This window comes from Sipha flava, unplaced genomic scaffold (assembly GCF_003268045.1).
Source record: "Sipha flava isolate LNK unplaced genomic scaffold, YSA_version1 130_pilon_pilon, whole genome shotgun sequence".
Lineage (NCBI taxonomy): Eukaryota > Metazoa > Arthropoda > Insecta > Hemiptera > Aphididae > Sipha > Sipha flava.
In genome coordinates this window covers 857,048-876,491 of record NW_020271756.1, presented here as the reverse complement: position 1 = coordinate 876,491, position 19,444 = coordinate 857,048, and the positions used below count along the sequence as shown (strand labels likewise).

The following is a 19,444-nucleotide window of genomic DNA, read 5'->3' as shown; positions in this document are numbered from 1 at the left end:
ATTATTTATTTATATATATATATATCTTATAGAATCTATGTTCGAATATACAATTTTTTGATAGGTCAATAATCAATCATAAATTAAAATGACTATTTTTGTACAAATTTGAAATAAAAATCTATTATTGGAATATTTGCACCAGTAAAGTAATGTAGCCAACAAATATAATCATAAACTTATCACAGACTTTGAAGAATAAGGTTACAATAAGTAATTCCATTAGAGTTATCCTTTCATACAATACACGTATGGTAAAATAGACCATTGGTTAAACGATAATTTATGTTTTTAAAAATATTGGTACAAATTAAATTTTATTATAATAATACTGAATGCTCCACATTGTTCGTATTATTGTATGAGTGTGAAATAACAAAATTATAATGGCCCAGCTAAAACCGTAGCTTAAAGCTATAGAAGTTTTTTATAAATACATTTAATCAATACAAGTGTAATAACTGTATTACGTATTATATCTATGTATAATAATTATTAAAATATACTTTTTGAATATTATTATTACTACCATTACAGTTCATACACAACACATCATTCAAAAACGAAATTCTGCAGAGCACCATGTAAGGACACACTAAAACTAATATCACAATTAGTAATATAAACAATAAACATGTATATTTAATCCTAGGTAATAATTAAATTCAAGTACTGATAACGTTTTAGTATGAATTGTTCGGTGCAGCTTGTATTAGTGGTTTGTTTATTGGTACTCCTATGTTGCTATATTCATCATCAACCTGAAAACAAAATTTAAAATACCATCGTATAACTCAGTTATCATATAAACATTTAGTTAAAAAATAAGAAAATTACTGTGGTAGAAAAGTACGAGTTGGGGTTGTAAAGTAAATATAATAATATTATTATTTCTAAACAATTATTTAGCAACAAACATCGGCGTGCGCAAACCTATATTTCAGGAGTTACCTACAATACTTTTGTGCCCTATCTTAAAAAAACGTTCAGGTATTTTTAATAAATTATAATATATAAATAATTAAGTAAAAATACATTTTATTTTTTATATTATATTGTAGTAAATTAGTCCCAATGAATATGTTTTCCTTGAATCTTGTATATTTTTCTTAGATAGTTTTAATTATTTATGATTTATACTTTTGTAGTCAATTACAGCTATTGTATTATCGTAATAAGTTTTCTCACGAAAATGTTGACACTTTTGTTTTATTTTTTCTATTATGAAACATTTTTTTTAATTATTTTAGAATAAATTACATTTAATTTAAATAACATCAGTTAAAATATGAGCCTTAAAATAAATATTAGACTTAAATTTTAGGGCCCCATTTACAATATTTCGGAGTGTGCCTAGGCATACCTAGCGACCCTAAATAAGCACGCCTATGGCAACAAATATATATCATTGGTTAGAAACTAAATATGCACTGTGTACATATAATTTATATTTACATGTACTGGGTGAGATTTATGTACGCGTCACATCATGGTGTTATATTTAATACGTATACCATTAATAGTAAACAGAAAACTTATAGGGTAGTATAATTACCTATAAAACAGCGGTTCTCAAACTGTGCTCCACGTGAGAAGTTAAAGGGTTTCATATCTCCATGATACATCTGAATTAATTTAATTAAAATATTATTATATTTTTTAGTTATTGAAGAAAAACATTGATAGATTACTTGAATTGCATAATGAATTGTACGTTTCACAGTAAATGACTAAGTCCGAGCATTATTAACAAAAAAAGTTAAATTTTGGGCTGTGTGTTTTTCTCGACATAAAAATTATAGTTAAGTTCTGTTAAAGAAATATTTAGAATCAATTAATGATAGTATTGAGGAATTTGATGAAAGATTATTACATTATTATTTTTGTAACTATTATTGTGATGTGAAATATATTTGATATTTTTGTTTCCGAAATTATTTTTAGAAATAGGATTCTACGAACAAAAAAGTTTGAGAACCACTGCTACAAAACATTCTAACTATTAATTTTAAATATAGTAAATAAAATAAAATTGTAAATATTATTTTAATTACTACCTTAATTAATACCTTCTATTTTGATAATTCAAAATCTTTTTTTTGCACACTACTCTAAAAAATAAAAAAACTATACATTTTTACAAAAACTTTATAGCCATCATTTAAAACTTTATTCTAATTCAGTATATTAAAAACAAATATAAGTGGTAATCAACATTTCGATATAAAAGTAAATTTCTTTTTCTGTGATAAGATTAAAAAATTAATTTATCTTTGTAACTGAAGTTTTAGTTTTAGACTACAAATAAAACTTTATCGACATTTTCCAGGATGAACGATAATTTAGTATGTGGCTGATATTAATTATATTTATGTAATTGCATATAATATGTTTAATGTACGTAGAAATGTTAATGATGTAAACCAATAAAATAAATTAAATAATATCGACAAGTTTTGAATTGAGGCCTTGGTGAACTAATTATTTATCATATCATGACCCAAAAAGTAAGACCACACTTTACTTAGTTAACTGTAGAAAGTATTTAAAAAAAAAATTAATATAGCCTTACAATTTGTAATTTACAAATGATTTTTTCATCATTTTCATTTATTACATTTTTTATTCAAAACTTCCATAATCTCAAGTGATATTTTTGCCTGAGAATATAAAATAAACACAACTTTTATAGATTAATTTGAAAAATTAGTTTTTGTATAAAATTATTTTATACTTTAATTTTCAAACCATAGTGTTTAATTAGAAAAATTATAATAAATATTGTGATATTTTAAGTTATAACTGTTATAACTATTATAGTATATTAATTTGAATATTTTACCTACATGTATTTATTAATGTTATTAAAATAAAAAACTAATTATATTCAAAACTATGATACCCATAATGATTTTGGTTGAATACTACTGAATACATTTTTATTTCTACTAACTAAAACTTAATTCTCATTTAAACTTCGACGTTATCAATTTTTCAAAAATGTCTTGTCAATTCTCAAAATAATATGTTCTCTTGTCACTCATCATATTGCAAAATGAACTGACTAAAACCATATGTATGTCCTTCATTGCTTTGTTTCTCAAAGTGGAGACAGGTGAAGGGGGAGTACAAAGAATGCGTGCGATATTTTATACCTGCATAAATGACTTAGATACTCGTATATTATAATATGCAATACGTAACTATTATTTATATACAACTGAAAGCAATAATGGATTATTACAAACAAATAATAACAATAATAAATAAATCTAAAAAAATAACTTTCTCACACATTATATACTCTCATCTTTTATAAAATGTACAACAATTGGTATTGATAAATGAAAATCAACAATCATTCTCATCATAGTAACCATATCACATCAATCAAAAATAAAGATAAAATCAGAAATTATTCAAGCATGTTTGCCATATTAAATTACATACTTAATTACTTAATACTTAATGTAATTATAATATTTAATAACAACAATATGGATAATCCGTTATTAAGGTGCCTAAAATCACTGTGCATTCAGTGGTGTAGTTATCATAGGGTAGGTTATCATAGGACAGTATCCAAGGACCCCAGAGCACAAAGGATCTTGAACATTTCTGAAACTATACTTCCTTGAAATAATTAACAGTTTTGATGTATTTAACAGTAAATTCTTAAAGCAAACGTGATGGTCCCAGTTACAATCAGTAATAATATACAATCTTTAATAGTTATATGAGCATTTGAGTATTTAAGTCATTAACAAGTAAAAAAATAGGGTATCAACATCCTGACCATAATGATAAGATTTTGTCGAGAGTTATTCGATGATTAAAAAATGAGTGGGCTATATAAACTGATCCATATTCAATATGAAAAATATAATATATTTTAATCTTGGTTTTCCGTATTTTCTGGGTGTTAAAAAATTCCGAAATTGTACGATTGTTTATGATTAATTTTCAATTGTTAAGAAACTTTTTGAAACAAATAGGACGAAACGAAATGAGAGGGAAACTCCACGTACGTTACAAATAATATTTGAAAATTTCTGATCCCATGTTAAATATCGCGTTGGTCATCCGCAAACGAACTAATTGGCTCTAATATTATAAGAATAACAACCAGTTAACATTTAGTTGGTCAGACGGACTACAAGTAATATATTTTCTAAGCAAAATTACCGATTCAACAACAAGGTGTTGTTGAACGGGTTAGTCAGAGGAACTCAGGGAGCTGAGCCGTACAGAGAGGAACACTAAATAAAAGACCATCAACATCAAGTTCACTACGGTCCTCTCTTATTCCTAGTATCATCATCCATTATCGTAAAGTACATTATTTATAATTTATTTTAATTATAGTAAATATTTACACCGTACTTTTATATGAGATAATCCTATTCCATAGGTATTAAGTATAACACACCAAGGTCGAGTTCCCGAGACCTCGTAAAAATAATCATAACTTTAAAAGAGTTCGATCAGCTAAGAGGTTGAAGGAATTTAAAGATGGGAAGTTACACTAGTCAAAAAGACAGAATTATTAATTTAATATATAAAACATATTAAAAAAACTATTAACTGATCATATTCCTGTTTATTACACATTTTATTATATTAATAATTCTATTATATTTGTTATTATTATGTATTATAAAATATTTACTTTTTACTATGACATATAATAGATATCTTTTTTATATTTTATATACCTTATCATTAAGTTTATTTTCTATGATTTGTATTTATTTGTATGTTACTAGAAACTAAAACAGAATAAAAAGAAACTAGTTAGTTCAAAAATGTTTTTTACCTATTATTATTAATGTATTTGTTAATTAAGAAAATTTAATTATTGTACATATTTGTTGATAAGGGGGATGTGGGAGGCGATGTGCCCCTCAGGGGTCAGCATATGTTACAACACGTAATACATAATATCTTTATTTAATTTATTTACATCATATTCATCGTGGTCTTGTAACAAATTTAATAATCTCATGAAAAATATAATGAGTTAATAGAAACTATATTGAAAAAAAGTAAAAAATAAAAAAAAAAGAACTTAAAGATTTTTCTTTAGTCAAAAGTTAATTATTTTAATTAAGGTTATTTTTAATGCACTTGAAGCTCAAATCCCAAAATAATTAATGTATTAGTTACTTATTTTAAAAATGCTTATGACATGCATTTCATTAATTTCCACATATCCTTGTTCTTTCATTACTTCTATCTAAAATTGTTATAAGGATATTAAATATAATTTTTTTTAGGGCTATTTATTTTAGTTCGATTTATGTCTTTTTTAAATATTACTAATAATTAATATTAGCATACTTTACGGTTTTTTCATACCTAAATATTTTTCTTTATACCATATTTAGGTTAATGAAATAACAAATTAGATTACCATTTGTGAATAAGTTTGTATCTCGTGATAGTCGCAAATGAGTTGTATTGAGCATTTCAACTTTGCATCGATATTTTTTCCTGTAATCGGCACTATTAAATTGAACTTAATCATAGGATTGTTTATAGAATCCATGGTGTTCACCAGTCCAGACGCTATAATCGGAGATAATTTTTCAGTTACTAAATGTACATTGATAAATAAACCATGCTGTAACAAAAATATATTCATGTTAAAAATTCGTTTCCATTAGTTTATTAAAAAGTCGTTTTACCTTTGCAACAAAATGCAAAAGTTCAGTGCTACTGTTACTGCGGTAGTAACAGCTACAATTAAAATCAGCGGCCCAAGCTAATCGACTCGGAGAATAAGCAATATCTTCTTGATCTTTAAACCCCCAAGTGAGAAAAATATTTGGCTCGGATTGTAATGATCTGATAATTATATATAAGAATAAAATAAGTAAATTGTACCCTATTGTAAACACATTTGTCTTTCGAAATAGAAGGTTAAACCACATACTTTAAATGTTGAATACTTTCTGTTGAAAAGCTTACAGTGTTGATATTAATTTCGAGTTGGGCAGAATCTTCTTGAATTCGAGGTGTGTTCTAAAATGTAGTAATAATATTTTAATTATATTCTATTTTATGATACTATAAACACATTAAATGTCACCACTTATCATAAAATTGTTTATAAACAATGCATTGGTTTAATAAATTTATCAAGTAGATTATAAACTAATACAACAATGACTCAACGATTACTATATTAAATATTAAAATATAAAATTATATGCCTTGCCAGCAATAAATAAAAAATGTAAAAAAAAAAAAAATGATAAAGAATAATTCCTTTAATAATTCTTTTGCTACCGATCATTAAAACAAATACAAAATAAACATCGACCTGAGTAATATTAATTATTAATACAACCATGATTATAAATAGTATTTATAATTAATGATACAACTTAAATAATAACTCTAAGTTATAATTACTAAAATATACATTTCATTTAATATAAAACGTTAATATAATTTACTCTGTATTTAAAATATTTACCTACAAATGCGTGTATAAAAAAATATGAGGTGACTAATGTTTTTGTACAAACCTCACTTTTGGTCATTGAATCCGTAATTAAATTAACTATAGGTTTTTTCGGCGATTGTACTTGATTGAATATAGTTTGTCTTTTAACCATCTGATCCCTGAATAAAACCAAGATTTCTAAGGTATTATTAACTATTTCTTCAAACTCTTTATTTTCTCCATTAATTTCGATGTTTTTTTTAATAGAGCACACAGCTTTTTCTATTATTTCTAAGGTAGCTATTAGTGGTTCGGATATATCCAATCTTGTTATATCAGTAAACAGGTTCATAAATATTTTTGTTAATTGTGAGGCTGCCTTTAAATCTCGCTCTGCTTGATCTAACTACAATTATTTAAATCACATCAGTTAATTCCAAATATTTGTCGTTCAAATGCAGTAAGTAATACTTTATCTTTTAGCATCGTGTTTAAGTAAGATTGAGAGTTCAACGTTTGATTAATTTTAACTTGCTCCTGTTGAAGTTCTTGGATTTGACTTTTCAGTCTATGAAAATTATTTTAGATTAAACATAATTTAAACTTGTTATATGTTATAACCAGGGCTCATAACATAAAGCATTTACATTTTTTTTTTTTTTTTTTGAGAGGTCCTAAAAATACCTATGTGAGCTAAATATTTTTTTCAGATAACTAAGAAGTACTTATATTAATATATATTAATAATATAATTAATATATAATTTATAACTAAGAAGATAACTACGAAATTTTACATTGCATATTTTGGCATATTTTAAAATAAAAGTGCTATTTTGCCTTTTTACTATTTGGCAGACTTATTCTTACATATTTAGAAATTTGTTATTTGTTTTTTTAAATCTTTTTCAGTTCCGTAGCATTTAAAATATTTATTCATAATAATAAGAAGTAATTATAGTAGCATTAATTTTTATATTTATAATTAATTCATATAATTACCTAATTCTTCTTCTTTTAGTTTAAACTATATATTTATTTGTATCGTATAGCGATACGATCGAAGTTTTTTTTACATAGTATATTTTTTTTCACATATTTTTGTATTTTTATTGTGCATATTTAAGTGCTTATATAAATATTTTTAAGAGCATATTATAGCGTTTTTATCTAATTTTTTTTAGAGCTATAAATCATGAGGCCTGGTTATAACCATTGAATTTAATTTAAAAACAACATATTATATAATATTCTCTATACCTCTTATCTTCCGATTCTAAATTTTGATGAACTGTGACATCTTCACTGTCATTTACTTGTGGAGTCTTAATAATAATCTATTAATGTTAATTAAAGCATATGTTATCCAAACGAGTACGTAAAATTATGTATTATAAATTAAATATCGAATGATACTTTACTACAGGTATTCCTAACCTTTTTTATTTAACGGCATACTTAAATAAATAATTATGAATATACATAATGTAATAATTATATATAATATAAATATATTATATTATAATATATTATATATAATACACATTTAATGTGACATTTGAGATTGGTGTTTTTTACATAATTTCTGTATTAGGGGTGAAAAAGTTGAAACGATACAAACTATTAAAGGACAATCAATATCACCATTCCACGTAAATCCAAAACATTAATAATTATCAACATATTTACGTTTAACTTTTAAATTTAAACTTTTATCAATTATTAAAGCTGATTGTTTAATATTAATTTCAATATTTAAATTGTTGTCATTTGCACTAATATTTCTGTCATTCATTAATTTACGTCTTTTTTAAAAATTTATCCATTTTTATATTTAACTTAAAATATTTCTTGATCGAAATACCTATACAGTATAATGCATAACAATTACACGTGCTCCATGCTCAATTTTCATTATAATGAGCACAGGCTATGTTTTCATATAGTCATTATAATATGTGGTAAAGGTCAACGCGACTTCTTGTAATACCCGTATCGGCTAGTATCGAATACCTAAATAATATTATAGCTGTTTTATCAGGTCATTTTATCATTTTTTATTTTCAAGGAAATTTCGAAATCAATGCTATCATAAATATAAATTATAATTTTGATTATTATATTTAATTATGCTTAAAAAATTATAAAAATTATACGGCACACCTGAATAATTTCGCGGCACAATGCACAGTAGTCTGAAATCAAATTTAGGTGGAAAAATATACATTTTTAAAGTACATTTATATTAATATTTTATTGCAAAAACCCAATAAGTATATCCTACATAACATAAATATAGAACCTCAGATAATATTAAATGTGTTAGGCGACTAGGCCGATTAGAAAATGAAGATTATTTTCATATCTGCTGTTATACTTTATCGATTATACTAATTTGAGTTATGTCGTTCATTCCACTCGTATTAATTAGTTATATTTTATATTTATACTAATTTTCGTATGGGAAATGGAATTCGAAAACCAAGGTAAGTGTTCAATAACTATAATATATTTTTTTATGATGTTAGGTATAAAATATAGTTGGAAAAATAGTAAAAAAAAGGTAATACTTATATTTCAAATTGAATAATTAAAAAATAACCAAAATTAATCGTTAACTAATACATAGATACTATAGTACATATTCTACTTTATTCGATCTGAAAATTTGGTTTGCGTCCATTTGCGTCTGTATTTATAATTTTTTTTTTTTTTTTGTAGTTAGTTTTAGTAGAAATTTCGATATAATTGACTCAGATATTGACGAAAACTTGATTTTTAATAATTCTAATTTTCGTTATTATTCTTACGATGATTTATACATATTATAAAAAAAATAGAGGTCCATTGAACCCTCACTCCATAAAATCAAGAAGATACCTACTTGACATTTTAAAGGCTCGATACGAAAATAAACAATGGGAGCTACAATACACAAAATTAGTTGAACAAATCGTTATAAAGTTTTTATTAAGACTTTGGTCTAAAAGTTCACGGAATCACATAAGATTTAACCAGGCTAATAGTGAGTAGCTTAAATCTGAACTAAAATTACCAATATTAGAACAAAAAAAAATTATAGAAAGACCCAAAATAAACTTCGAAAATAGTTGTGAAGAATCAAAGCGGAATAAAATTAAAATATTAACAAACAAATTGTATATAATATCATATATTACGAAGAAGTTAACTTTTAAATTAAAAAATGTATATATTGCCATTCAACCATTGTAAACAAACATTTCTTTTTTTTAAATATTTTTTCCAATATCTTGGACCTATTTTAATTTTATTAGGTATTGTGATAATTTGTGTAAATAAATTTTTCAACCTAGATTGGATTTCATACCACTGGGCAGTGGTTGGGAATCCCTGCTTTAAAAGCTTACCTTGATTTTTTCTTTTAATTCGCTATTTTCTTGTAGAATTTGATTGATTTCTTTGTATTTATTTGAAATTTCATTATCTTTTAATTCCAACAGTTTAGATAGTTCTGAGTGTTGATTCTGTAACAAAATCTATAGCTCATTTATAAATTAACAAACATCTTCTATCTAATTAAACCTTCAAGCATTTATTCTCATCTATATAGTTGGACAATTTTATTTCATTTTCGTTTATAGTTCCTTTTAATTCGGCGATGTATTTGCTATTTTCTTCCATTTGTTTTAAAAGACCCGCTCGAGAGTCCGAAAAATTTTCTTCTAATTCTTTCAACTATAAAAGAAATCAAATAATGAATTGTGATAGTTCAATTTTAAATATGAAAATATTTTGTATTATTTTATATTTATTTCCCTAAAACAATTGAAAAAGAAAACTGTTCCAATTTTTTTATCAAATTGTTTTTTTTTTAGGATTTTAGAACATGACTAAATTCAAATATTTTATTCTAACGGTTTCTGGTCATTTGGTACTCACAGGCGCAACTAGGGGGCTAGGAGGCTTATCCACTCACCAAGACTTAGACCCCCCATAAATATTCCATGTTATTCATGGCATACTGCATACAGCATACTTAACTCACAATAGTGTCACATACAAAAAAAGACACATGACAGTAAATCCAACTAGGCTCAGAATCTAAAATATATTAACATGGTATGTATATAAGAGTAGAGGTAATTTATAGGTTATTTTAAATTTTAGTAGGAGGGATGTAGCCCCCCCACTAGATTTTTTACCTTAGTTACACCTATGTTGGTATTGCTGAAATTTACAACTACTGTGTTTGTATCGTAAATATAATTTTATATTTTTAAGAATACTTAAAAAAAAAGTAAAAAAGTGTACGATTGTATGTGATATTGTATTATAATAATATGATATTAAATACTAAACAACAAGTACAACAAGTATTCTGAATATTTTAAAAATATAAGACTTTATCAAATTTATATAATTGTACTAAGAATATGTATGTCCTGTATGTATATGACAGTAACAGTCAGTATAATTGTACCAATGCATTGTATATTAATAATATTTTGATGAATTGGCCAAATAAATAAATAAAACAATTTCTGAAAAAATTAAAATGTCATTTTTACATATGAATAAATCCCATCCAAAATATATAATGTATACAAGTGTAAGTAGTGTAACTCATAGGGTTGCCAACCGTTCTACATTTAGCAGGACTAACCAACATTTGTTTAATTTGTCCTACTTTCAACAATGCTAAAAACAATTTGTAGGACAATCCAGAGACGTATTTAGAGTTTTGACGCCCTAGGTACAGTTTTATTGCCACCTCTACACGTATACCATAGGCGTGCGCACGGGGGTGGGCCGCGGCTCCCCCTGCGGACTCTGGCTTTTTCTTTAATAAATGTATATCTATACTATACAAGATAGCGAACATTTTTACATTTTACATGAATAAAGTAAAGCCATTTTTAATCTTATAGCATAGAATTCATATCTGTGAATAAATGTAATAAAGTTATTAGTTATTAATCAGACTAATCAGAACTTGCATGTAATATAAAAATTGAAGATGTAATTCATGCATTCAAAAACCTTACTCCCGTGGACAAAAGGATGGAGTTGTAAATAGTATAATAATATGTAAATAAGGATTTCTTAGACATAAATTGTGTAAGTTTAAATAGTATTTATTTTTATATTTGCATATTGAATTAAATAAATAATTTATAAAATTTAAAATATTTAATTATACTAGTAGTTTTTAGTACAAGAATCTTTGGTTTACTTTTTTTAACGGGCACTCCCTGCGGAAAAAGTCTGCTCACGCCTATGACGTATACGTATACAATTTTCAAGAAAGGTAACATGTATTATCTACGAATTTTACGCGATCAACTTTTGATAATATTATCATGAAAATAAAAATCACTATGTAAAACAGTGATGCCCAACTCGTGGCCCGCAAAGATATTCTATGTGGCCCATTACGAATTTTCTAAAAAAAAATTTTTAAAAATGTATGAAAACATTTTATCGTTTAAATAATTATTCCAAAAATACAATTATGTATACCTCAATTCATAATCTTTTCAATAGACAGTAAAAGATAAGAAAACAAATCCAATATATAAGATTATTTTTGTATGTTTATACTTTGTGGCCGCTTGAAGATAATTGTTTACCAAAGTAGCCCACCAAAGGAAAAAGGTTGGGCATCACTGGTGTAAAATCTTAAATATTAAAATTTTTCGATTGACTAATGAAATTAGATGATGGTTACAAAAAAATTTTGTCACCCTTTGATTTCAAAAAATGTGCCACACGGGGCGATGGTACTCACTCCCTCCCTCCTCCTAAATACGTCCCTGGGACAATCCTACATTTTTCAAAAATACCTATTTATATTTCATTATTATTATTATTTTAATTTTATCAATTTATTATTTAATTAAGGTGGTAAATATCCAAGTGTTATAATTAATAAGCTAATTTAATAAAAGTTATATAAATAAAATGTATTAAATTTTTTTCTTAGTTACCTAACATAATATTATATAGTGTTAGTTGTAGTATTGCTTACTGAACTATACACTGCCGTAGCTATGGGGGGAATGGGCCATGCCCAACCCACCATAGGCCCTATTGTTTATGCATATAACCAGTATCTTTTTCTCTTCAGTTGGTTTTTTTATTTTTTACTTTGCCCTCCCACCTTCAAAATTTTGAGTACGTCACTGAAACATGGTATAAATTGGATTTGAAAAAAATTGTCTTACATTAAATCATTTGAAAGTTGACAACCCTAATAACATATTTTCGAAAAACACATTTAAAAAGAAAACTAATTCGTTGAAAAGTTTTTCAGATACTACCTATTCCATTCTACCATACAGATTATTATTATTATTATCATTAGCGATATCATTGTTCTTGAATAATTGTACATCAATGTAATACTCTTTCTAAAATAAGTAGCGGTACATAGAAAAAATATTGTCCATTTAAAAAGAAAACAAGGATCATTTGAACACAATGACTAAGAGTAAAAAAAAACAGATTTTTAAATCGTGGTTATTTCAATCTTCGGATACTACTAATACTGTAAAACCTATTAAAAAAAAAAAATTAAGGTCATGTTCCGTTCTCGGTTCTCAACAGTTCATTATGATTTTCAATTTCCAGCTATTCTTATTATTATTATTCTTATTTTTTTTATACATATTTATAAAAACAAATTCAAGGATAGGAGTTTGAGTTAGATTAATATTACTGATCTTATTTAAAATTATTTCATAAAAAATGATAAAAGGGCACTGAGACAAATTAATTATATGGATAAAAAATACTTCATAAAATAATTTGAAACATAAAATTGACATTTATACTCATTTTTTCTTACAAATACTTATATTTCATTTGATTTGAAACCAATTGAACTACAATTAAAGTATTACTAAATGTATGTTATAGTTAATTATTTAGTTATACCTTTAATCCACTAATTTGATGTTGTGGTTTGGAAGTTATTTGCAGAAGTTTTTGATTGTGTTCTTTAAGTGACAACTTTTCTTTCTGATTTAATTGTAAGCATATTTAAATTACAAATTATTATTACATGAAACATTGTATGAGATTTAAATTACCTGTAAGTCACGAATTTGTTCTTCCAACGCTTTATTTGATTCTTTAAATGCATTGTACTTTAGTTTTAATTCACTTAAATTGTGTTCTTCGTTATTTAATTTCTCTTTTAACTTGTCTAAAAGTTCAGATTTTAATTAAAAATATAAATTGTAGATTAATTAAATATTCAAATTACATACCATATTCATCTTGTTTTTTTTTAAATAATTTATTAACATCAATTAAATTTTGTTCAAAAGCTTTACATTGTGCTTGTAAAGTTTCCATTTGAATTTCCATACTTTTTATAACTCTGTGAGATTGTATTAATTCAATATTCTCTTTAAATTTACTTTTATTTTCTACTAAGCTACTTTCACTATCAAATGATTCTGTGCTTTCGAACTTCTAAAATGTATTCATTGTTAGTATAACGTTTTTATATTTTAATAAAAAAACTTACTCTTTCAGGAAGCGTAATAATCTTTTCATTTTCATCAAAACCTACCCTAGATAATCTAGACATTTTCTGTAATTTTATTGGAGTTGATCTGTTACAAATAAATTGGATATTCATCAAAATAATCTATAAATAATTAAATGTTAACCTAACCTTTGAGAATGTCTGGACAAAGGTTTCTCTGGTCTTTGGTGAATATTGTTGTATAAGTTAGAAGATGTTTTCAATTGATATTTCAACACTTTAATCTGTTAATAATATGATTAACAGCGTTTATATATTCACACTTAAAATTAAAAAAATAAAGGTACCTTTGAAACAAGACGAATATTTTGTTTTTCTAACTCTTCAATTTTGTCATGACATTGTCCAATCGTTTTATATGATAAAGGTCTTGAATGGACCGGACATGATTTATTGTGCTCTAGACTCTTATTAGAACAACTACTAGGTCGGTCTGTTAAAGAACCTTTACTTGGATGTGATGATGAAATTATATTCGACCTATTTGGTGACACGTTAGTTGTCATTTTGAATTACAAATTTAAAATTAAAATACACAGTATTATAATAAATTACACTATGTATCATAAAAATATTTTAAATTTTTGATTATTTGAATAATTAAATACATCATATAATATCTCATTATCAACACTTGTTTAGATTTTTTCAATTAGACACATACATATACACAACAAATTATTAAATATTTAAATATCAACTATATCGCTAAGATAGTAAGTTCAACGAAACAATAATCACAAGCAAAATACAAAAGTAAACGTTGCTTCCTATAACATTGGGTGGTATTGTTGTACTGTTTGTTGCCATGGAGCCGCAACACTGCTATTGTACAACACCTATTCATCACCTTAGTTGTAAATGTATTATTTAAATTAGAAAAACCATTTAACTTGATTGATGGATACTTATAAGTTTCACCTAGGGTAACTTAAAATGGATGTATGAATATATATTTCCAATATATCGAATACAAATATCGACCACTATAAACGTTTATTATTATAGATATACATACATTAAAAATATTGTATTGTGTTTTTATAAAACTGCATGCACGTATATTCATTATACTTAATAATAATTTATAGCAGTAAAAATAAACAAATCAAAAAACTGTTAATATTTAATGAATTTACGTACTTACTACCACGCAGACTCCAGCAGCAAGTGTTAAAACTCTCAGAAACTATATATTGAACAAACAAGTTTAATACAATAAAATTCTTAACTAATAATATTAATATATTGTTTAGGTGAATTAATTTCATAGGTGGATTAAGGGGGGGGGGGGAACAAATTTTGTACTTCAATATTTGATATTTATAATTTTTATTTTGTTGTCATACGAGAATGGTCTGGAATATTCATGGCATATCGTAGTTGGGAAAATCATATTTTGTAGGTATATATTGATAATCGCTAATATTCTAGAACTTGTTTGCGGTACCTGTAAAGTTATAAATACGCAAGTTGCAGACCCCCACAACATTAGTGTCGATTACGTTTTTGGAGCTTATACGATGATCGCCCTTATTTTTATTTTCTGTTATGAATAACTACGCCTGCTTTTCCGTAAGTGACGTGCTAAACAAATAAACAACATAGTTTATATTATTTGTGTGAATCGTGTATTTATCTGAATTAATCAATTAATTTTAAATTATAAATTGTAATTAATTCAATAATGGCTAAAAGAATGTTTGATGTCTTTAATATTAAAAAACAAAAATTAATTGTTACTAATTCCTCGTCAACAACAATACTAAAACAAAACCAATATTTAAATCTCCATTTTCAGATTCTATTCTAATTAATAAATTAATCTATTCTGTGCTGTAACTGTATTATGATAGATGATGTACGTTCGTTAACGTCAATCCATTTAATCGTGACTATCCTGTCGTATATCTGAAATACGTTTATAAGCGTTTAAGACTAAAAAAAAAAAACCCCATGGGCTTCATCATCCCCCCTACACACGTCACTGCACATACATCTTGCGAAACCCTTGAGATAGAACCCACGATACGCACTTAAGAAATCGCTGGCTGAACTGAAAATATGCACAACTCAAATTGGCAAAAACAAGCAAACTATCAGATTATGTTCTATTATTATAAGTTCTGTGGTAGACTATCTGTTAATTGTTTTGTAAACTATTTACACTCATTGGTATCCCTAGAAACTTTTATAGGGTGGGGGAAACTTTGTACATGTATTCACACTTATCTATTTTTCTAGTACGATATAAATAATAAATAATAACATTTGAAGAAAAAAAGCCCACGGGGGAAACTGCCCTATTCATCTCCCCCCTCTTGACGACGCTCCTGTCTACACCCGTTGGTAGCACAGTTGCACAGTGCTAAAGAACAATATAAATGGTGTATCATATTCTATGACTGTACCTCAAACCAGGGCCATCCCAAAGATGAAAATCAGGGGGGTGAATAATATGAAAAATGCTGACTACAATAATTATAGAAACAATTATTGTTTTACTCTATGTATGTAGTATAATTAACTATATGTAGTTGTATTTCTACTTTTTAACATGTATATATGTGTCAGTGTCGCACGTTCTTAAAATTGACAATTTAATTATATATATATAAAATAATATTTTATATTGTATACATAATAAGTAGTTATATACATTTTATTTGTGTATACACTATATTATAATATGTAATATTTGTTTTCCGTAAGTAAAATTAGGTCCTCCCAAGCTATAATGAAACAAGTCCGACTGCCAACTAGTGTTTTCGTTGGGGGTGAGACACCTCCCAAGACCCCTCTTCGGGACGGCCCAGCTTCAGATTATATAAAATAAAAATTTTCATAAAATCTATAATCCAAAAATAAATTAATCTATTCTGTGCTGTAACTGTATTATAATCATAGAGTAAAGAATGATTATAATAGATGATAACGGCTATCAGCATGATCTTGATAAACCAGTAAATTCATCACAAAATTTGTTGTAAAAAATATGCCGGCACATATATTTTATTTGCTATCTAGACAGGTATTAGGTACTAACTAACATTCATTTTCTTTATTTTAACTCATCGGAATTGTATAATGAAACGAAAAGATAATATGTTTCATGATTTTCGTTTATCAATATGATTTGTGTCTGTGGGGAACAATCAGAATGTTAGTTACAGCTGTTAATGGTACATGATAGATGAAAAACATAGTACTCTATACTCGGGTAAATAGTGTATAACTATATAAATATTTTTTCACCACTGGCAGTTGTTAACATTTATATAATTTAAATTGTATTTATTTGTACAGTGAAACGATCAGCAAGATGAACATAGATTATAAAGAACTGCATAAAGAAGCGATATCTAACCAAATGGGCTCGTCGTTAATTGAAATATATACAACTCTGTTTCCATTACCTGTTCATTTAATCATATTTGTATGTATGTCTATTGGTACGAAGTACAGTGAAAAAATATACTCTCCAACTGTTTGGATGTTTCTTTTTGAGTTTGTTATCTTAGTGCTACCAACTGTATTTAATTTGACTTTGCTTTCAGAATATCCAAATGCTCAGTTTGTGTTTTATCTTTTCGTCTTTGTATTTCCATTCACTTGGTTGTTGTTCAACCATAATTACATATCAACAAATGACATCAAAACATTAAAAAGTCCCTACATAACTTTCTACAGATTTATGCTTAATACGTATACAGTGTTTTGTATTCTTGGTGTTGATTTTAATGTGTTCCCTAGACGTTTTGCCAAGACTGAAAAGTATGGTCATAGCATTATGGACATTGGTGTTGGATGTTATGTTTGTTCTAATGCTTTGTTGTTTAATATTCCTAAATTGCATAATATAACAAATAATGCGTTCAAAATTTTCAAACAAATATTGCCATTACTCATATTAGGAATTGGTCGTACATACTTTGTTACCAAGTCAAATTATCATCATTATGTGTTTGAATATGGTGTACATTGGAATTTTTTCATGTCTTTAGCTTTCCTCAAAATGATCAACTTGTTTATTTTACCTTTCATTAGTAAATGTTGTCTATCTGGTATTGCAACCGTTTTAGTTGTAATCTATGAAATTGTCTTAAACTGTGGTCTTGCAGAATGGATAATGAGTGATGCTAAACGTGATACATTTTTCTCAGCAAACCGTGAAGGCATTCTATCTCTAATTGGTTATGAAGCCATATTTTTATATTCTTTGTCAATGAAATGGCACATCTCTGCTTTTGTGAAAAAAGATCACTTAATAAATAATATGTTTCTCTTAATCGTAACCTTTTCTTTAACTTTTATATTATTTTTACTTGCATCATTACTAAGTTATTTTATTGGAATTTCTAGAAGATTAGCAAATGCTGGTTATGTTTATTGGATATTATCAGTATCTTCCTATCTTTTATTCATGTCAATAATTATGGAAAACTTAATTACTGTAAATTTACAAAGGATTGGCCGACTAAATAAATTCAATAATAGAGTTTCATTAATTATAGATAGTATAAATGATAATTTATTTTTTTTTTTTTTTTTTGCTAATATTGTTACTGGAGTTATAAATATTTGTATTTACACTTTAACTATGAATACTGTAATTAGTTTAACTATTTTGTCTTTATATATGTTCACTATTTTTTTCATGGTTTTTAATTTACATAATTATAAAAATAAAATAAATGTAACTAAAATGTAATTAAATAAATATAGATTTTTTTTTAGATTATAAATAAAAATATATTAAGATTTTTAATTCTTAGTTCATTTTTTTGCAACTGGACTTAATTGGTTTTCAGTTGAAAATGATTAATTCAATATTTCCATAGATTTGTAATGATGTCCCAGTTTAAAACTGCCATAACTAAAAAAATATATATATATATGTAGGTATATATTCGGTATATTATATATTACATACAATTCCATATAGAGGTTTGCTAAAATAATGACCAATTTATTAATAACTTAAGACTAGAACTAAATTCATTTTAATATATTGGGTAGAGAAATTAATATATCTTTTTCTTAATACCTAATTGCATATTTTAATATTAAAATTAATAAGACAATTACAATTCTACTGCAATTAAATTATTTTATGAAAAACTATTTAATTAAATGAATTCATTACTTTTACTTTTTATTTGTATATTATTAATTTTTACGGCATTTGTGTAGCAGATGATCTACGAATTCAGGACGAGTGATCTATGTTTTAATAGTATAAAAACACATTATATTTTTTACTACGAGTATGTCATAGCATACAAATTTTTGTCAAATATAAAAATAAAAAACAATCAGCCAAATATAATTATTATTTATATTACAGTAAACATTTTATAAAATTCAGACGCACGCATTATAGACAAACTCTGACCAACAAACAATTTGAAACTAACCAATCCATCAACATTGCTAATGACTCATAGTTATATTGTA

General features: G+C 25.8%; 2 protein-coding genes across 3 annotated transcripts; one reads left to right on the top strand and one right to left on the bottom strand.

Moving 5' to 3' along the window:
* Positions 1-492: 492 nt before the first annotated feature.
* LOC112694511 (interaptin-like) lies at positions 493-14,692 on the bottom strand. 2 transcript variants are annotated; one of them, XM_025570000.1, is made up of 15 exons: positions 14,275-14,692; positions 14,117-14,211; positions 13,967-14,054; positions 13,704-13,911; positions 13,524-13,639; positions 13,369-13,452; positions 10,015-10,167; positions 9,840-9,968; positions 7,711-7,787; positions 6,923-7,019; positions 6,534-6,857; positions 5,936-6,024; positions 5,688-5,847; positions 5,414-5,623; positions 493-761 (listed from the first exon to the last, which is right to left on the bottom strand). In XM_025570000.1, the coding sequence occupies exons 1-15, from the start codon at positions 14,491-14,493 to the stop codon at positions 684-686; spliced, it is 2,127 nt and encodes a 708-aa protein (XP_025425785.1). In that variant the 5' UTR covers positions 14,494-14,692; the 3' UTR covers positions 493-683. The 2 variants fall into 2 exon arrangements, with proteins under 2 accessions (XP_025425785.1, XP_025425786.1); XM_025570001.1 differs by having other exon boundaries at positions 9,840-9,956.
* Positions 14,693-16,944: 2,252 nt separating this feature from the next.
* Positions 16,945-18,680, top strand: LOC112694502 (uncharacterized protein At4g17910-like; the record flags this gene model as incomplete). The annotated part of the gene is made up of 2 exons (XM_025569987.1): positions 16,945-17,207; positions 17,294-18,680. A coding segment is annotated over exon 2 (1,371 nt), but the record flags the coding sequence as incomplete, so codon positions are not given.
* Between the last annotated feature and the right edge of the window lie 764 nt (positions 18,681-19,444).

Coding starts and splice junctions, on each gene's coding strand:
- LOC112694511 (XM_025570000.1), bottom strand. CDS start 14,493: ATGACAACTAACGTGTCACCAAATAGGTCGAATATAATTTCATCATCA. Junction 7,788..9,839: donor AATTAAAAGAAAAAATCAAG/GTAAGCTTTTAA, acceptor TAACATTAATAG/ATTATTATTAAGACTCCACA. Junction 762..5,413: donor TACAAACTTATTCACAAATG/GTAATCTAATTT, acceptor TTTTGTTTTCAG/GTTGATGATGAATATAGCAA.